This window comes from Drosophila teissieri, chromosome 2R, assembly GCF_016746235.2.
Source record: "Drosophila teissieri strain GT53w chromosome 2R, Prin_Dtei_1.1, whole genome shotgun sequence".
Taxonomy (NCBI): Eukaryota; Metazoa; Arthropoda; class Insecta; order Diptera; family Drosophilidae; genus Drosophila; species Drosophila teissieri.
The window spans coordinates 23,650,141-23,669,211 of record NC_053030.1 but is presented as its reverse complement, the minus strand read 5'-3'; the positions used below and the strand labels follow the sequence as shown (position 1 = coordinate 23,669,211).

Sequence of the window (19,071 nt, the reverse complement as noted above, 5' to 3'; positions counted from 1 at the left end):
TTTTGGTATTACGTTTTCTCTTATGTTTTGTTGCTTATTGCTGAGTAAAGTTCCAATTTGAACTAACACATACGTATAGAATAGAAATTTATATCATAACACGGTATAGACATAGCTTTTTTCAGATATTAATTGTTCTTTTTTATGAAAGTTATTGGTTTTTTTTAACCATTTAAGGTTTTTTGCTTTAATTTTTCTGGATTTTCTGAGCATCCTAGGTTATATTGCTAAATAAGATAGTTTCTTTTTTTCGATTTATCTTGACAATTCCTTACGGTAGTTTAAACTGACACCTATACTGCTGTTTGAACTCACAAGTTTACTTTTGCATAAAATTTCTCATTTATATTATAATTATCAACTAAAATTACTATAAAAAGCAGATCTTGAAAGGCACAACATCAGTTGTAAGGAGCATTTGCTATGGTGCGACAATTGGTAAAGGATTATATAATACTTAATCTCGAACAATTCTCAGTCTTATTGACCCGTTTGCAGATTCTCGTCCTTTCTCTGATCATCTTTTGCGGCAGCTCACATGCTATTGTCAGTGAGTTGGCCCGGCAGACCGAGTCTGCCATCCAAGGATGGGCAGACATAAAGATGGCGCCTCTACGTTACTTAAATGTTCTTTTTGGTGCTAATCCCGGAGGACTTCGGGGTCTTAACGGTAGAAATCTCGCACTTGAAGCTTCTTTATCAACTGCTACCAATTTGCAAGTCGCTAAATTAGTCAAATTATTGGCAAGTGGCAACCTATTTCCAGGAGGTTATTTCCCTTATCCCGGATATAGTAGAATTACAGCTGATTTGGACAAGGGAAGCGACCTAATCACTATAATCAAGAACACACGGTCCTACGACCGTATTCCTGGTTGGAATATTCCAATTGGATGGCCTCATTATCCAGGTCCACCTTATTGGCCATGGGACACAATTAAACCTTCGCCGATACGTCCCGAAGAACCGTTCCCTGGTGTACCTGGACTTCCACATTTCCCTGGTGTACCTGGACTTCCACCTTTCCCTGGTGTACCTGGACTTCCACCTTTCCCGGATATACCTCTACCTCCACCGGGTGGACCTCCACATCAACCGGATGGACCCCCAGTTCTACCGGATGGACCTCCTGATCTACCGGATGGACCTCAACATCAACCGGATGGATCTCCACATCAACCGGATGGACCTCCACATCAACCGGATGGACCTCAACCTCCAATAGGTAGACTACCTAGATTACCAGGACTACCAGGACTACCTGGACTACCAGGACTGCCTGGACTGCCTGGACTACCGGGACTGCCTGGACTACCTGGACTACCTGGACTGCCTGGACTGCCTGGACTGCCTGGACTGCCTGGACTACCTGGACTGCCTGGACTACTTGGACTACGTGGACTACTTAGACTGCCTAAACTAATTCAACAATTTCCATGGATACTACGTGGTCTTTTGCCGAGAAGACCTATTATTATTGGGCCTGGTCCGAGTGCAGAAGTTGATATAGATGCGACGCTAAATGTAGGCAGCGGATTTTTCGGAAGCGATGGACTACTCGGTACAGGAATTTTTGGAAAAAATGGACTCTTTGGAACTGGATTTCTTAGTGGACCGTCATTAGACCCCTTTGGCATTTTTACCCCAATCGGAAGTTTCTTTGGAGCACTGGGAAGCCTATTTGGATTAAGTCCACCAGTACCGTTCTTTGGACCTTTCGGGCCTTTCGGACGCGGAGTGGAGGGATCTGTCACCGTGGATGTCGGCGGCTATGTGCCATGGCCAAAAAGCATATTAGCAGGAATTTTGCATCCTTTCCTGGGAATCCTGGGATAGTACCAAGGAATCGACTCTGCAATAATAAATGGACCTGGCGGCTTAACGCTTAGTTTTAACATTTAGTATTAAGAAACGGGGTAAAATAAACATTTGTCTTGGCCAAGCTTTGTAATTTTAAACCCACTAATAAAAGTAAGCAGCATTCCAATTGTAAATCCTTTGAACGGAATTAGGAATATTTCTATATTCGCTTCAACCCGAAAAGTGGTAGGTGTAGATTTTACAATTGATATGATATACTTTGTTAATCGGTTGATGTTTTCTAATTAAAACTTCTTTCTAATTTGGGATAGCCAAAAAAATATCTCCTAACATTATAAAAAGCTAGTGTTTTTTAACATTCTTTTATCAGGTCTGGTGGCGAATAACTATTATACGATTAATGAATATGATACTTGAAAATGGCCTCTATCGTTGGTTAATTTTTAAATAATTCTAAGGATTTTAAATGGTACATATGTATATCAAGAATGCATTCGAAAAGTGTGTTACAGGTAGATGGAAGCGTTTCCGACGTCATGATTTATATTTAAAAATGTCTTAATTTTGTTTAAATTTTATTGTTTGTCGGGCCAGTTTCTATCGATATGTCACAATTTAATTTTAATTATTAGTTTCTTCCTCGAACTCCCACTATCCGAGTAACGGGTATATTATAATCGAGGAGCCCGACTATAGCGCTCTGTTTTGGTTTTCGCTCAATAAATACCTTCCCGCCTTATGATTTTTGTATGCTTTAGTCGACATTTAGTGTCAATTGTAAGAAAACCAAAATTTAAACTATGGTACGTTAGCCGTTGCTAGCCGTTGACTATATAAACTATATATTCTTGAGAAGGATCACTAGCCGAGTTAATTTGGCCATGTTCCTTTGTGCGTCCGACTGTTGATTGCAACGCCCACTGTAACGGCTATGATCCACACTAACTCCCACCCTCAACGCATTTTTAAAATTGTTTTAATTTTATGATCTATCTTGTCAATTTCTACTCATATGCCGAAAACATTTATTACAGAAACAGTCCCTTCCTTACTCAAATGTCTTTATCGCATTCCCTTTAACTGAGTAACGGGTATATAAAGGTCCTGCTTTGTTTTTAAATGGGTGGGTGAGTGACAGCTTATGTACCTAATATCAGTATCTTCTTTCTCGCTAAATATTTAGTTGAGATAACACAAAATTATAAAGTCACAACCACACAAAATTACCACAAAAATTAAAGTCAGTTTACAGTAGAGAAAATGTATGCAGTTTGTAAAATCAAATTAACCTTGACTAGGTGTCTGTACACTTTTACGACTTGTATTAACATATTTTTAATCTGCATTTAAATTGTAAAAATATTGCTATATAAACCGGATTCAAGACCTATTTGCTATCAACTGGGAAATACTTTCAGTGCGACACTTCAGCTCAATTTACATCATGCTTCGAATTTTGGTAAGTAAACTCGGATAATTAAAACTGCGCAGCCCTAACTATGACTTACCTCACAGGTTTTAATGATTACATTCGCTTTAATGACTGGTAGTGCTTTTTGTTCTATCGAGAACCTTATGCGTATTTTTGGCGGTGGAAGTGCTAATTCTAAAGGCAGTGGATCTTCTACTTTGGATGTCAACAGAGTGATAAATGTAATTCCACCCACTAACGATTTCTCTTTTGGATATGGCTTTCGTCCTGGATTCTTTTGATTTGGTCCGGACTTATATTATTTGTTTTGTGTTGAGGGCAGCTGGTTTCATGTAAAGCGTACTCGCTTTATAATAAATACATATACTATTTATCCAATGCTACAAATACAATCAATTCTGTCACATTAAGGTTTTTTGATTCTTTTTAATCCGAGCCAAGTTGTTTAAGGTGGTGCTATTACGCTGCCAGGGCTGTGGTGGGACGACAATAAAGAAAGCTTGGGTCGGGTAGCCCAATAAAGATACCTAACGATATTTCTGATACAACGGAATTAAATGGCTGTGACTTATAAATAGATAATAATGATAATGGATATAAAAACAGATGGGACTTTGGTCAAGACAAAAAATGTTCCTCCGTTAGACAGTTTCTGTTCAAACTCGGACTTTAAAACAGACAACTCTTACGCCCAAATGGGAATGGGAATGGGTATCTAATAGCTGAGGCACTCGACTTTAGCGTTCTCATTTCTACTCCTTTCGTACAAATATGTACCAATTTGTATAAACTTTTTATGACATAATGCTGTTTAAATGCTCGACAGACCGTTCAAGCCGATTACAAATTTTTATTTATGGAAATAATTAACCTTTAGTCCGTCCCCATGAAATCGAAAGCTATACCTTTTATGGTCTATATTAGCATATTTCCAATTTGAAAATTTGTCAGATTTTGCTATATAAACTAAATCCAAATATATCTGCTATCATTCGTATAACTATTATTAAAGAAGCGACCAAATTCTGCGCAATGTTTCGCCTTTTTGTAAGTTTCTTTTTAAATGGTGCTTTGCAAACTACAACAATGTTTTCTAGATTCTAGCACTCATTCTGTGTATCCTGGCTGATAGTGCTTTTGGTGATATTGAACAGATATTACGAAGCATCAACAGGGCACTTGGTGGATCCTCGGGTTCAAATTCTGGTAACACAGGGTCTGGACTTGGCATAAGAACACCCAATAGCGAATTTTCGATCGGATTTAATGGCTAAATTCTCCCTGTTTTGAGGAAGTGTCATCATGAAATATCTGGTTGACAAAATAAAACGAATTATTTAATTGTAATTCTTAATTGAAGAGTATTACATGAAAAACTAAAAAGGATAACAGGTGCATTTAAATTAAGCAGTGTAAACCATTTTAAAGCGGATTTGGTAAGATGATTGGAATTTTGTATTTGGCTGTTGGTGGTATTTAAATTTGTTGGCTGTCCTATAGCAGCCCATTCCATCCGCGACTTTCACGTTCTTGCCCAGCCGTTTTCTGCTTGTTCACCCACTTCGTTAGCCATGTAAATGACTTTGTTTCTTCTTTGGCATCTCAAGTAATTCCTACGACAGGCTGGCAACGCCGCTCCTATAAACGCACATATACCAACAGCTCACGCATGTTTTCGCGTTTCGAAAGGCACTGATTTTAACCCTTTGAAAGCATTGCCACCCCGAAAATTAAAAGGCCGTTCGTGTCTTCACTTATGTATTACCTTATATACAACCAAAGAAGGGGAAATTTTCCGCTCATCATGCATGAAAATCGCGTCTATTTACGGGACTAAGTTTTTGTGTATATACACAAATGTATGTATATATTGCATTTGTATTGACGTTTGTTCGTTTTTGTGCTTATCGTCTTAATATTGTTTTTCGTATTTGCCCAGAAGCGTTCTCTGTAAAAAGTAAGAAAATAAATATTCTCAATCCAAATAAACTCACATTAGTTATGTGATAAAATACATGGTTACACCTAGTTGGCTTGATATACATTCAATTATTGAGGAATAGTATCTTGATTTTTATTCATTCCTTGAAGTTTCATATACAAAAAACTAATCTGTAAGAATATCCGACATTTGACAGGAAAATAAGGAACCAACCCAGCCTTCAATAAGGCCAGGACTTCTATAACTTTATTATCATCTGCTTTTTAGTTACACAGACTTCGACCGTTTACCTATACCTACATTTTGGGTAACCAGTTAGAGACAGATGGGAGAAATTCATGTTTCAAAATGTTAACTGTATTTATAGTAGATCATCTTTTTCCTTTAAGAACTCCAAGTTCCCAATTCTACTCCCACATTTGCTCTAAGCTACATATGTATGTATGTAAATATAACATTTTATAAGAAATTAAACCCCAAGGACACCGTCTCTGTCTATGCGGACTTTTTACATTTTCTATATTCTGCTTTGATTAACATTCGTTTGTAGGTTGAGGTAGCCACCGTCTTCGTCTGGGTCCAACGACGGAGAGTTTTAATTACTTTTGGGGGTAGTTTTTCTGCTTTCATTTTTTCTTTGTCGTGGAAAGAAGGAAAAGTCTGAGAATCAACATAAAGAAAATAAAATGTTCGTGTGCAGACAGGCATACGTGTCTCAATAATGTGTATGCATACATCAATTACTTCGCATGTTTCCACACCCTCGATTTGATAAATTCATTCCTGTCTGATTTAAACCTCCAGGAAACATTCCCTTTTCAATTACCATCTTGTATCTACATATCTACATATATTGCATACCGTAATAAAAAAAAGGCAAATAAATAATATTCAATCCGGTTTACTGCCGTGGGTTCATTTTGCCACGGATCTGACCACTTGACCGTGATAAAAATATTTATCCCCTGTTGACCACATGAAACCGGAAATGTATACTTAATTGACCTCAGGGAATGGACAAACACGGGGAAAAGGTGATATTGTGGAAAATCGCATCAACTGACCAAAGCCCTAAGTGAATCGTTTCCATACCTGTTGCGCTGGGTAACGGACAATCAACAGTGAACTACGAGGGTCGTCATGTCCAGCCAGTATCCCCTCTTCTTTTAGCTTCCCTTGTGGGTCAGTATCTCTGCATGCCAAATGGCTTGAAGGGGCTGGTCAGTAGGAAGGTAGGGAGGTCAGCTTTATGTGTGTGTCGCGTGCCCTTTGTGTAAACGAATCAATTACAAGCGCTAAATACGCTTCATAAGCACTCGCTCACATTTGCATTTTAAATTAGTCTTGTTTCCTTGTGAGGATTGTCAGAAGTCGGACCTTTTATAAATTGACCAGGGGCTGTTTTATTGTTATATAGTTGTTTATAAATTATAATAATAAAGGGGCTATTCAATATATCAACAGGAAAATATCGTGATAAATATTATATAAACATATAAACATTAAAAGGCACCACAAATATATCCTAGTATAGGTACTCAAGCTATTCAGTTTTTTATTGGCATAGCTTCTGAATGCATTACCCCATACCATATTCTCATGTGCTGTGAAAATACGCTTTTATTGCACACCACTTGACTGAAGCTCGACTGGCATTCAGAGCAGTCAAGTGCGAAATAAAGCCCTACCCGTCCTCTGCCATCGCATTGGCTGTCGGTTGTCCTGTTGCTGCAGCTTTCACTGCATATTGCATCCTTGCAGCCTTACAGTCCTTTATTACAGTCAACTGCGAGTCAAACGAAGTGCAACAGTCAACGTGCTTGTGCATATGCATTTAAATGCCCTGCTCTTGCTCCTCGACGTGTGGCTTTTGCGGTGTGGATGCAGTCTAAGGTTGCATTTTTCTTTTGAATTGGTTCGTTGTGTTAATTTCCCCTTTTATGTTCTGCTTCAACGGGTTGAAGTAGGACACGTCATTTTGCAGTTTTCGCACTTGACACTTTAAATAATTTTGCACAACTGATTTATGTATAATCGAGATTTTACTTTATAAAGTGAATCAGTGATTCATTTCGAAATAAATAATATATTAAATTAATAAGTAAATCTAATCATCATTAATATTTTTTGACCATCTTTTTTGCCAAACTGCGAACTACATTCTCATCGTAGTCCTCAATTTCATCGTCTCCATCATCAATATCGACATCGTTCGGTCTTACAGGATAACCTTGCTCTGGGGGTACAATTTTAACTCCGTGATCTCCAAACAAGAGACAGTCAAAGTTTCTGAATTCGAACAAAGGATGTTTTATAAATGCTAGCTTAACTCGCACCGTTTTTTGAACTTACCTTTCAAACAACTCAAAGCCCTGAAATTCTCCTGACATATACATGCAAACGTGCATATTACGCCCGACAAACCATATATCATGAAATTGAATACAGGCTTTAGCAAAATTAAAACGAGGCGGCCGGAAGCAGAATGGAGGGGGATTCTTGCCAGATACCTTTTGTCGGAACCAAATATTGTTGTTAACGCGCATTCGCAACTCGAATGAAAATTCTTCAGGTCGATATGCCACTTCTGTGCAACTGTTCATACCAATAACTGAAAGGAAACCTAGGAGCAGACAATTGGGTTTCGATCGTGTTTAGTGTTATTGCCAAGATAATTTCAACTTACCAGCACAGCACTTGCATAACCCATTGTCACAACTACAGGGTATGCGGTTCACGATGTTCCCCAGTGTTATGTTTGGTAAACTTAGTTGTCTTGATTCTTCCTCATGGCTAAGTAAATTAAGACGATGGTTAAGTAAGCCTAGCTGTATAGCTGCGTCGTAGGCCAAATCTTCAGTTGGTGGTTGTAATGGCACTACAAGAATTCAAATTAAGCAGCGGAACTAAAAACTTGCAGTGTTTAATGACGTTACGCTTTCAAGCTTTTCTTGATCAATTTTTGTTTGTACATGGTTAGATTTAACGAGAGATTACTTTCATCTTAATTTTATTTTGTATTCGAGTACGGATTAGTAGATTAGTTTCCAAAGTATACAGAAATGCGAAAAACTGACAAAACATAAACAAACACATTTTGCTCACTCATTCAAATCAAACTTCCGCGTATAATGTTAATCAGTTCCGCATTTAGCCAACTGACATAGCCGGCAAGTCAGAGCGATCGCCTAACAGTTTCAACTATTAACCTTGAATGCACAAACGAGTTACCTGAGTGGAAGATACGAGACGATTTTGATGTCAATGAAACCAACGTAGCAGCAGTGAGCGTTATGTGGTCAAGATCATGGACAGCCATACGTAGTTAGCAATATGTAGATAGTACACGGATAAGTTATGTTAGTTGTAAAGTCTCTCTTTAGATAACATTTGATACCAAGGTATTAAAAAGGCTTTGCAGGGTCTTCAGTTATAAGAAATAAAATCGTGAACAATTAATTTGTGTATCTCTTAAATTTTTACGTCCCTTAGCTTAAAGATTAGACTGAGACTCCACGCCAAATAGTTAATAATATTAGCACAGCCGTTAGTAATTAGAATATACACATATGTAAATAAAACACCATCACAAAATTTAAAAGAAATATTTTTTATTGCACAATTAAAGTAAAATAGTTTCTAAACTTTATTATCACAAATATTCTCAAAAGCAAATGATACATATTTACAAGCTTAGGAGTTGTTCACATACATTTGTGCACCAACTTAAGATGTACTTATAAAAAACTATAGTAGTTGAATTGCTGTACATTGCTTTACGCAAGGCAAGTATTTACAAATCGATAAAATATCGGCATTGCGAAAGGATTTATAAAATTAACAACCAAATAGTAAAAGTATGAAATAAAGTAAGAGTTCTTTGTACTACCGGCATCCGACTTGGAAACGGCTAGGAGTGAGGCAGCGCACAGTAAATAGAAGAACAGACGTGAATGTGAGCTGGCTGCTGGCATCTTTGCACGACGATCAGAACGGAAATTGAAACGAAGGTTGCTGTTGACCCGGTTTGTGGACGTTGATTTTACACGCTTTAGTGTTTTGTTTTCTCTTGAAAAATATATATGTTTGTGTTCACAGTGCTCTGCCTTTACTTTTTTGATTAGTACGTTGTTTCGTGAGCACCAAGAAATAAACTCCTTTATAAACGCAACTTTCGTTTTCGTGCGAAATACGACGAAAGTTTGTTAGGCACCAACTTTAAAATAAGTTTCTATAAAGTAAGGTTGAGTTTGCTCATATGTGTTTCACACTTGGCTTAATCTCAAAGCGCGGGCGCAACTCCGTACGTGCTAATGGCCAAAATACAACTGGGGAAGAAAACGGTAGCGCATGCGCATGCTAGCGGACGGGCCAGCAGCAGATGCCAAGCAATCAAGTATGGTACCATCGACAGGTCCAATAGCTCTACTATAATACAAAATACAAAACACATGGAAGCCGAAGTCGTGCCTCAGACGACGATGAATACGAAGCGCGTCAAAGTAGTCTGGCTCTGCGTCTTTTAAAAACGACATATGTACTCTACTAAAGATAATCTTGATTATGATGTACAGTGCGCGGTGGCACTAATAATGAATACAAAAAACAAAGATTATCAGGTTGGATTTTATACTACATTTTCAGGTAACAAATATTGACTTACTGCATTCTTAAGCGCAATTTGTTTTGGCCTAGGGTATAAAGTGTTCGGTGTGCTATATTTAAGCTTTAACCGAGAGAAAAAACCAGTATTTTGTCCATATATGTATATCTTCAAAGTTGGCAGTTCTTTTGATTTCTGCTATAATTTCTCTCGTATCACCTTTTTATTTGCTTACATTAATGACTCTCACTTTTTACCTTCGGAATCGGCGGTGCTCGGCATGAAGTTTATAAATTTTTAATTGACATGTCACTTTAATTGTGTGTATCTTATGTTTTTGGTCGAAACCTTAGCAAGAGAATATTAACAGAGAATAACATGCTCATTACAAAAAACGATTATTAAAATGCCTTTTAAATAAAATCTAATATAGCAGGATCGTAATTATGGTGCCTACATACTTATAAAATACATCAATGAATGTGGCACACTTTCATTGCCTGAAGATATTTCTCACTTGTTAACGCAGTAAACATATTTCAGGTTTACTTTGGTTGTCCTACTGAGTTCGTTCTTTTAAACTGGTTTCCGGCTGCCTCGACAGATTTTAATTGTATGCATTACCTGTAGAGTAAAGGGGTATACTTGGTTCGGAAGCAACGGTAATAAAGCCAATAATGGTGTGTGACAGGGGCGAGAAACTGTCATGCCCACACGACCCACGTGCATATTTTGTACCATAAGTATTAGCTGAGTAATGGATATCTAGTAGTCGAGGAATTGGACAATCGTGTCTCTACTTGTTTGTTTGTCAATATGATATCGAAATGTAGAATTGGTAAGTTAAATTATATCTTAAAAATCTCTTCCAACAAAAGCGGTTGATAAATGTACAAAACTTTTTGCTTCGTACATTTCTATGACACCACCGCATGTTGCAGTACGAGCAAACAAAGAAGTTTTGTTTGCCTCAAAATCATTCAAAATGCGCAAGACTGTGTATCTAGCATAAGCCGGTTAACAAGCACGGACCTCGCTGTATGATTATCTTCAGCGGTACAATCAAAAATTGATTTGTGAAGCTGAAACGGCTGTGCACGTAAATCATGTGAACTCAATTTCTCTTGCACAATTTCCACTTTTGGCAAATATGTCAAAAAAGACCAGAGGGTACACCAGTAAAAGTCGTGAGCAAACATTTCCTTACTGCAAGCCCTCTTTATCTATTGCTGCTATTGTTTGGTAGCATCTTGGGCTCTAATAATACCATGTTCACTCATGACATCCTATCAATCAGTCAAAACTCGTAGCTGCTTATTCTGGTAAAGGAGTTTTGGTATGAATGCATTTTGACCAAGGGATAGTGCAGGGCGTTGTACACCCAGAAACTTGACTTAGTTATTCGCATGTGAAATTTTGGTAAACTTTGCTATTTGAGTCAGCATGATATTAAAAAAAAACAAAACATGAAAACATAACATAATACCTACAATATATGCATTGCTAGCATCTTCTAAAAGTTATTTAATAATATTATTATTTGTATAAAAAGTGTCTGTTTATTTCAGTTCAATTTCGTTTCTGTGCTTGTACCTTTGCTCTACTCCGAAATCAATAAATGTATTAACAGTCATCTAAAGTATGTAATTAGTGTCAGAAATTGTTAAATTTATCAATTTAATAAACGTATGTTTTAAAGCTTGGCCACTACTTATCCCTCTTAAAGTAATCAAATATTTCTACGAGCACAATTTTTATTCTGCTTTGTTTTTTTCTTGTTTTTAGCTGAAAAAAAAATCCTCTTCAACTCAGCTTGAACCATCCTTCATTAGCAAGGTTTTGGGGGTTATAATTAACCCTTTTGCATGAGCAACATGTAAAAGGTTATTTAGCCGTATCCCCTTCACCATGCCAACCACTTCATGGCGTATTTCTGAAAACGAAAAATATGAGAATAACAAGTCGGAAGAACAAAAATTAGTTTGTTCTTTTTGGGATGAAACTGCCGAAAAATGAAAGAATTGCAATATGCACCCACATATTCTCTAAGGACACTTGACTTTCGGCTTCTTGTGCCTTTTGGAGCATCAGCCAAAAAGAAAGGGCAGGGCTCCACATTGCCCGTTGACAGCTCCCTTGCTTTACAGTCCTGCATCATAGACTTTTTGTTAACTCTAGACATTTGACGGTGCCAATTAATTAAGCGAAATAAAAGCCAAACAAGCGGCAACGGGAGTAGGAAACGTTCATTAGTAGCTGCAGGGAGTGGTAGTAGGGGTGGTTGAGCCCTTGGATGGAGAACGGATTGCACAGATTCTGGAATTCGATTTAAAACTCATGCAATTTGTTTCGTTCAAAATGCTGAGCTTTAATTCGCAATTAGCGCAATTCAATCAGCGTAACGCCGGTTTGGGGAGATGCGCTCGGGTGTTTGCCAAAGCCTTGCCATAATCGTAGACGCGCTGAGGCTATTCACGACGCCTTTTACCACCTGCGGCTAGCGGTGATTACGAGCAACATGAGCATAAAAATTGCTTACGCTATGTAGACAAAATCTTGGACCCTAGGAGGCGGGTGTCTGCCGATGGCTTGTTTCGGTTGCTTCGTTAATGGAAATCAGAGAACAGAAACTGAGTCTACGTCTGCATCTTGAATCACAGCCTCAGTGATGCCGTGATCTGCCACCAATCGATGGAAACGATGTCAAGCCCGCGAAATGCATATCTCCTAGTCTGCTTACAAAGTTGAAGACCTCTACGTTCGTTCTCCATATAAACACACTGTGTCACGCGCACATCGCTAGATAAGCTTGAACTTTTGCCGGTGCGTTGCAACTTGCTTATGACACATGATGCAGTTGATGGAGATTGCTGCTCGAGCGGCTATCGACAGACCTATGAGAGGCAGAAACAGATTAAAAGACTTAATGTACACAATTTATTGGCGTAAACTTTGATTGAGCTACAGCCAAGTTGGAGGAAAACAGATATTTGTAGGTGGTCAATCTTCTGGGTGGAACCAGAAGATGGTATTTGCTAACTATTGCTCTCTTGTTGGTGGCATCATGGCCATTGATCACGTCTGTGTTCGAGAAGAAGAAAAGTTTGCCTTGCAGTATTACTTACAATATTGGTTCCTTAATTTACTCTTTTGTCTATGATTAGGTATGGATTCGTTGAAATTTTTTTTAGGCATCTTTAGTTTGCTTGTAAGAACATATGACGCATAGACTTATACATATGTGGGTTGAAAGAGCTTATAGTATCCAGGCTGCCTACTTCTTTGAGTAGGAGCAAGCACTGTACCACCTGTTGATCTTCTAGAAGGGGTCAGGCCCCACAGGGGCGCCTTGTGATGTTCGCCCAAAAGCATGTTCCTGTAAATCCGTTCGCATTAATATTTTGTAATTTGTCCAATCCGAAGTTATGTTACTTGAACTTCAAATTCAATTTCTTAGAACAGGCAATGAAAGTTGCCGGTGTCAAATATTCAAACCAATAAGTTGATTACGCTTATTACTCTGTGAAACCTTGGACCAACTAATTTCCATGCGTATTCAATACGTATTCCGGTTCAGCTCTCCGAATACTTGAACGCAGTCACGTCCCATATGATGACGATGAAGTCAGAATATGGCAAATCACAGATGGACGAAAAGCAATCATCTCTGCAACTGCTGAAGGGATTAGATGGCTGAAATGCAGTACACAGCAATCTATCACGTATGTAATTCCCATGAAAAATTTTCAGATTCTGGAGACGGCAAATACTAAAAACGGGAGCCAAATTGGTGAAGGTGGACTAATAACATCGAGTAGTTTGGCTGCTCGTAAGTTACATGGTTGGAATTTGAAGCGTAGCCAATCGATTCGCCAAACGCATTGCACATGATGATGTGCACCAGTTTTAATCCATTTGGACCTATCTGAATGCATTAGGCTGTGGAAGTTCAAACTTGAGTTCAGCACAATTTTCTGTAGAGCAAAAATGCTATCTGCACGATCTGGGCAATCGATCGGGCACCGATTGCTGCCCTCGGTGCGTTGTTGTGGCAACACGTAGAGACCCAATTTTGTAGCATTTCGCCAGCTACTTGTTACGGGTCAGGCGGGGAGCTTCATCATCAATTTCGTAGAGGCCTTGCAGTCTCATAATCCCATGTTTGTTTGCATTAGCCACCGCAGACAGGCTGCAATTATGTCGTTTGGGGTTTGATGGCAACCGGCACTGTGACTGGGACTTTCTGGCTTGTGAGAGCAGCGCAGCTTCAGTTGATTTTGGGGGGCAAGCAATGCTCCCAAGCCGTACCCTCACAGATAGAAAGTTCCTAAGCTTTAAAATTGGCAATGCATAATCAGTACAGACATCGGTCTTAGTTAGGAAAGGGTATACCATGTTTCATCTCGCTGGCTGTTTATTGCCAATTTGATTGCTCCAGACTTTGTGGCGCATATGAATTATGGGTTCAGTTTATTTTTAAGCCAGCAGTCGAGTCACATTCCTTTGGTCTGCACTTTGGCTTTGTGACTCGGCGGTATTCTGGGCTGCATTCAATGTTTCTATTGCCGGTTAGTGGACCATGGGAAGTTGTGTCCTCGGCGTCAGAGGTATTGAGCGTTAAACGCGTGCGAAGCGCTTGGAGGCAGTCAACGAACCGCACGCTTCGTTGCCTATCTGTCTGTCAATTTTTTTCCATCTTCTGTTTTTTGTTTTCTGCACATTTCTCAAAATTAACACTTCGCCACACTCTAGATTTCACTCACTCTTGCCAAATTCATAAATGCGCATAAATTATGCCAAAAACACAAGCCAACCCTGGGTGGGTCTTGCGTTTTTTGTTGTGCTTAAATTTTAATGAGTGAAAAATCATGTTGAACATTTAATGCACATGTCTACTCACTGAGTATATTTTCTTTTTAAACACACCCTATATTCGAATATAAATTCACTTAATTTATAAAGTACATAGTTCTGCAAATGTATATTGTACTAGTTAATATGTCTCTTTGATTTAGGTCCTGAAGAAACATATACTGGAGGTAGAAAAACCATCGAAATTATCTTCAGGTCTCCATGGACACACTTAAATTAAGTGACAAAAAAGCAATAAACAAAAATCGTGGGGCTAAAGCACCAGCGCAACCAACACAATATTGTCAAGTCTCGTCTAGGTTCAAGAGGGAAAACGCACGCCAAAATCGTCTACGAAAATCATTAAATAAAACTTTGGGGCGTTGAAAGAAGGCTTCCAATGGTTTTGCCTGACTGATTTGGTAATTTTGCGTTTGTATCGAATTTAAATAAAGTTCTCTTAGCCGCATGAGAAAGTTTTTGATATTCACGAAGCAAATGAGTTTGCAATTTATTTTTCGAGTTTTCTTATCTCTTCTCTGTTCTTTTTCTAGCATTGCAAATAATTTGTAATGAATTGACAAAATTCGACTGGAATAGGAAAAGACCGACCATACACTCTCACTTGCCAACGTATATAATACGATTTTAATGAGAAATTCAGTGTTGGATTTTGGCTTCAGGCAAACAAGCCCTTTGGGTATGCCAAAGTACAGTCCGCGACCTGTCAATTAAATTAAATGCTGTATTACGCTTAAGTTTAAGACTTTGCTTAATTTCCATTACGCATTTTTTTGTTTTTGGGTGCGTGGTATAGCCTTGTATTCAGCAGAGTCATGCGATGACAATACTAGATTACGAGGGACACGCCACTCGATGGTTGGAATGGAAATTGGTTCCTCGGAACAAGTTTAATTACTTTCTCCCATGCACCGCGCATCTGTGCGTCGTTCCTCGAAACAAACTAGAATATTTTGTTGGATGCTTTTAGGCGGAGTTAAAGGTGGTTGGTTGAAGCTTAAACTGCACGAGCAGTCTTATTTTAAAGCTGTCTTGAGTTGTATAATACCTTTTATTTTTGGCTTTCGTGCCTCATTGTGGAGAAAAATATTACAAGAAGAAAAACTTTATTGTTTGGGACCGTTGGAATTCGAAGTTAGCTCCGAAAACAAAAGTAAAAAATTATCGCCCGACCCAAGAGCCGAAGGCAGATGAAAGCATACTCAAGTAGTCTCGGTGCTTTCTAGTGTTTGCATGGCTTATTCAACTTTACCCAGTTACAAAAAGAACGAACAGAATAGCAGGCACAAGTGTCTATGTGAGATTCGGAACGGTTGTAGGCTGAGCGGCCCACTCAGGCGTCTAGAAATCTCAAAAATGTGCACAGACTCAGCTTCATCCGCTTCCGCCCGCTTATCCTCAACGGAACCCAACTACAACAGCCAGTGCAGCCCCAATGTGAGCTCCGCCGACGATGTCTGGCAAGGCGATTTAGCAAATTAAAAGGTTTTTAATGCATGGAGTGCTCTCCTACTTACTTCATAATTTGATGCCAACTGTGCCAGGCAAATGCGAGGAACAGGACGAGCAAGAATCCGAAATCCGCAATTTGCTTCTGTGGGCTGTATTTTATTTTTATCAAAAAATTGTATTTTTTGCTTTTTCATAAGGATTTGGCCATGGAGTTTTCGGTAGGCCCTGTGTAATTTCCTCTTTACCTATTGCAGACGCAAAATTTATAGGCGGTATAGTCAAAGGATGCTAAGAATTTGTTTTATATTGAAAAATAAATGGAAATAACAAAAACTCAGTTTTTCTCGATGTAACATATAATGCTTGTTTCGCGAGAGATAATTAAAAAGGTAATTTCCTTACTGAATAAACACATTGCAGAAATTAACATCCGGCCTAATGCCATTGTACTCACACTTCCGACTTTCCCCCACACTTGGTTCCATCAAATCTAAATGAAGTAATATATTTAAAGCCTCTTAAAAAGCAACCACAAATTATACACTTGACTGCGACACATTGACACATCGCGAAAAACTGGGAAATGCAAAACCAAGCCTTGTTTTGCAAGCGCACACACTCGACAACTGTCACGTGTCTCATTGAGTGCTTTGTTCTGGAAAATTTCGCAGGTCGGAAAATTCGCATGCCCGTGGTGAGGGCGGCTTACACCCTCAGCATACTTCCCTCTTATTTCTGCACGTCCTATCATCCAATTTCCTTAATATTGGGTTATTGGGTTGTGTACTTTTGCGGGTTTCGGCGGTAATGGAGATCTGGTTATAAGTAAATTTCTCGCCGGCATTAAAGCTTATGAATGTTCAATTGCCTTGCAAAAGCATTTAAATACGCTGTGCGATTGCTAAAATGACAGTTGAATTTTTGATAAATGTCGACGCGTGTGTGTGGTGTGTAGAATAGCACGCTGTGCCTGAGAAGCAGGGGTGTTCGTTGTACAGATTTTATTGCTTGGAAAATGGCATGCAAGTGAAGGCTGTGTCGTTATTGCTTTGGGCCATTTAATGTTACTTAAGGGCGCTACTTTCAACAAATTAAGCCAATTTTATAATAAATGTTGAAGCATTTAAAAGGTGTGATGGACTGGCATATGCAGCAGAAACCCAGTAAGGATATTTATTATACTAAAGTCATAATAGTATTCTACATATACTTCACAAATAAATTTAAAATACAATTTCCTGTTATTTATTTTGATTCCTTTCCGGGCCAAAACAAACTTTATCTGAAAGACAAACTTTGACGGTCATGAGAAAAGGTTGTCCTTCCCAGGATAAAAACCTTAAGGAACAACTAAAAATTCCTAAACCAGCAAATAATAATAGTTTGTATACAAACGTTGGACTCGACCACCTCTTTCCTGCACCTATACTTGGAGGTCAGTCTACGTCTTTGTTTACGACGCAGCATTATTGAAATCAGGATAATTGTGCAAAAGGATGCGAAGAAAAAACCGCAAATACTTTAGGTTCAGAGCGAAGCACCAGTCCCAAGTAGTCATTCATTCCATAACGAAGATATCTCAAGAGCCATTTCAGTGCGACAAAAACTGAAAACTGGAGGGCTGTGGACGGCATTAGACGGCGAAGGCTGAAGTGGAGTGAAAAGCTCTACCATGCAGAAAGTGGTCAACATTTTTGCCACTGCCATGGGCAAGAATAATAGACGTCTCTCGACAAATGCAATACGAATGCAGCTAAAAGGTAGCAATCATGGTGCCGAGTAGTCGTCGAATAATAATAACCTCCATCTTAGTTTCTGTTGTACGCTGCTGAGCAGTGGGAGTTCTAGCGGTAATAAACCATAAGACATTTCGCATGGCATATTTTCGTGAATGTGGGAGTAATGGTCATTAAAATGAGCATTCAGATCCGAAGCACATTTTCTTTGTTATTTTGCGAATTTTACACTACAAGGGGCTGGAAAGAAATATAAAAAAATTAACTAAGATATTAAATAAACATTTTTGAAATAACATTAATCGTTGTCTTAAAGAGTTAAAAATCATTGTATAATCTATATTATCTGATAGTCTTCTTAAAGAGTTGAAACATCCAGCTTATAGCTGTAACCTAACAAATTTGCATTCCCATTTCTGATCAAAAATAAAAGCAGCTTGTGGTCCAAGGTCTTCATTCTTCCGATCAAACTCTTTCTAAATTCAAGCTCCAAAATAACCTTAAATTAGCACTCATAATTCATTTCTTTATAAGAAAACTTCTGTCGTCAGTTTATCGTTTCCGTAAAGCCCATCCCATCTTCATAATGAATTCTAACACAGAAAAATGTTCAAAGATATTTTTACTCAACCATATTGCATAGAATACTTGTTTTTTTGAAATCATGCTTGTATGGCCACGTCAAAAGCGGCGACAGCACAAAACAAAAGGAAATGCTAAATGCGGCGAAAAATCAAAAAGGAAACCACGCCAAAGTAAAACAGGCTTTGCTCTACAATATAACTGCTACTCTTTGATGCGGGATTTTGTATATGCAAATTTTTCATGGATCTTATAGGACTAGCAGCTTCTATAGTCTTGGGTCTGTGCAACTGCGCCGCATTGGCTCTGCTACTATGATTTATAAACTCACGGCGTGCGCGTATTTATCAAACTCTAATTAATCGGTGATAAACCGATCAAGACGCTAAATGCTGCACTACACGAAGCCGCCAAGACACCGAAGACTCGCTGCAGACCCTCACAGGGGATCTGCACTTTGCGCCTGCAAACGAGTTTGGAACACCTCTTTCCGAAACTTGGCTCCGATTGCATTTTTATTTCTGGTTTCAGTTTCGTAGTCCACCGATTACCATGTGATTTGGTACACCGCAACCCACCTCACCCCATCAACATCATCCTCCACATCTCCAGCCCCTTTTTGGGAGTACGA

The 19,071-nt window shown here is 38.7% G+C and overlaps 4 protein-coding genes across 4 annotated transcripts; 3 read left to right on the top strand and 1 right to left on the bottom strand.

The window, feature by feature from the left end:
• The first annotated feature begins 336 nt into the window (after positions 1 to 336).
• LOC122613124 (ejaculatory bulb-specific protein 1) lies at positions 337 to 1,994 on the top strand. Its single transcript, XM_043787147.1, has 2 exons — positions 337 to 438; positions 499 to 1,994. The coding sequence occupies exons 1-2, from the start codon at positions 424 to 426 to the stop codon at positions 1,834 to 1,836; spliced, it is 1,353 nt and encodes a 450-aa protein (XP_043643082.1). The 5' UTR covers positions 337 to 423; the 3' UTR covers positions 1,837 to 1,994.
• Positions 1,995 to 3,152: 1,158 nt separating this feature from the next.
• LOC122614280 (ejaculatory bulb-specific protein 2) lies at positions 3,153 to 3,663 on the top strand. The gene is made up of 2 exons (XM_043788819.1): positions 3,153 to 3,280; positions 3,337 to 3,663. The coding sequence occupies exons 1-2, from the start codon at positions 3,266 to 3,268 to the stop codon at positions 3,532 to 3,534; spliced, it is 213 nt and encodes a 70-aa protein (XP_043644754.1). The 5' UTR covers positions 3,153 to 3,265; the 3' UTR covers positions 3,535 to 3,663.
• Positions 3,664 to 4,242: 579 nt separating this feature from the next.
• LOC122614347 lies at positions 4,243 to 4,607 on the top strand. The gene is made up of 2 exons (XM_043788916.1): positions 4,243 to 4,300; positions 4,351 to 4,607. Exons 1-2 carry the CDS (start codon positions 4,286 to 4,288, stop codon positions 4,525 to 4,527), a joined length of 192 nt encoding a protein of 63 aa, XP_043644851.1. The 5' UTR covers positions 4,243 to 4,285; the 3' UTR covers positions 4,528 to 4,607.
• Positions 4,608 to 7,312: 2,705 nt separating this feature from the next.
• Positions 7,313 to 9,466, bottom strand: LOC122614547. Its single transcript, XM_043789109.1, has 4 exons — positions 9,085 to 9,466; positions 7,882 to 8,073; positions 7,548 to 7,818; positions 7,313 to 7,484 (listed from the first exon to the last, which is right to left on the bottom strand). The coding sequence occupies exons 1-4, from the start codon at positions 9,167 to 9,169 to the stop codon at positions 7,313 to 7,315; spliced, it is 720 nt and encodes a 239-aa protein (XP_043645044.1). The 5' UTR covers positions 9,170 to 9,466.
• Between the last annotated feature and the right edge of the window lie 9,605 nt (positions 9,467 to 19,071).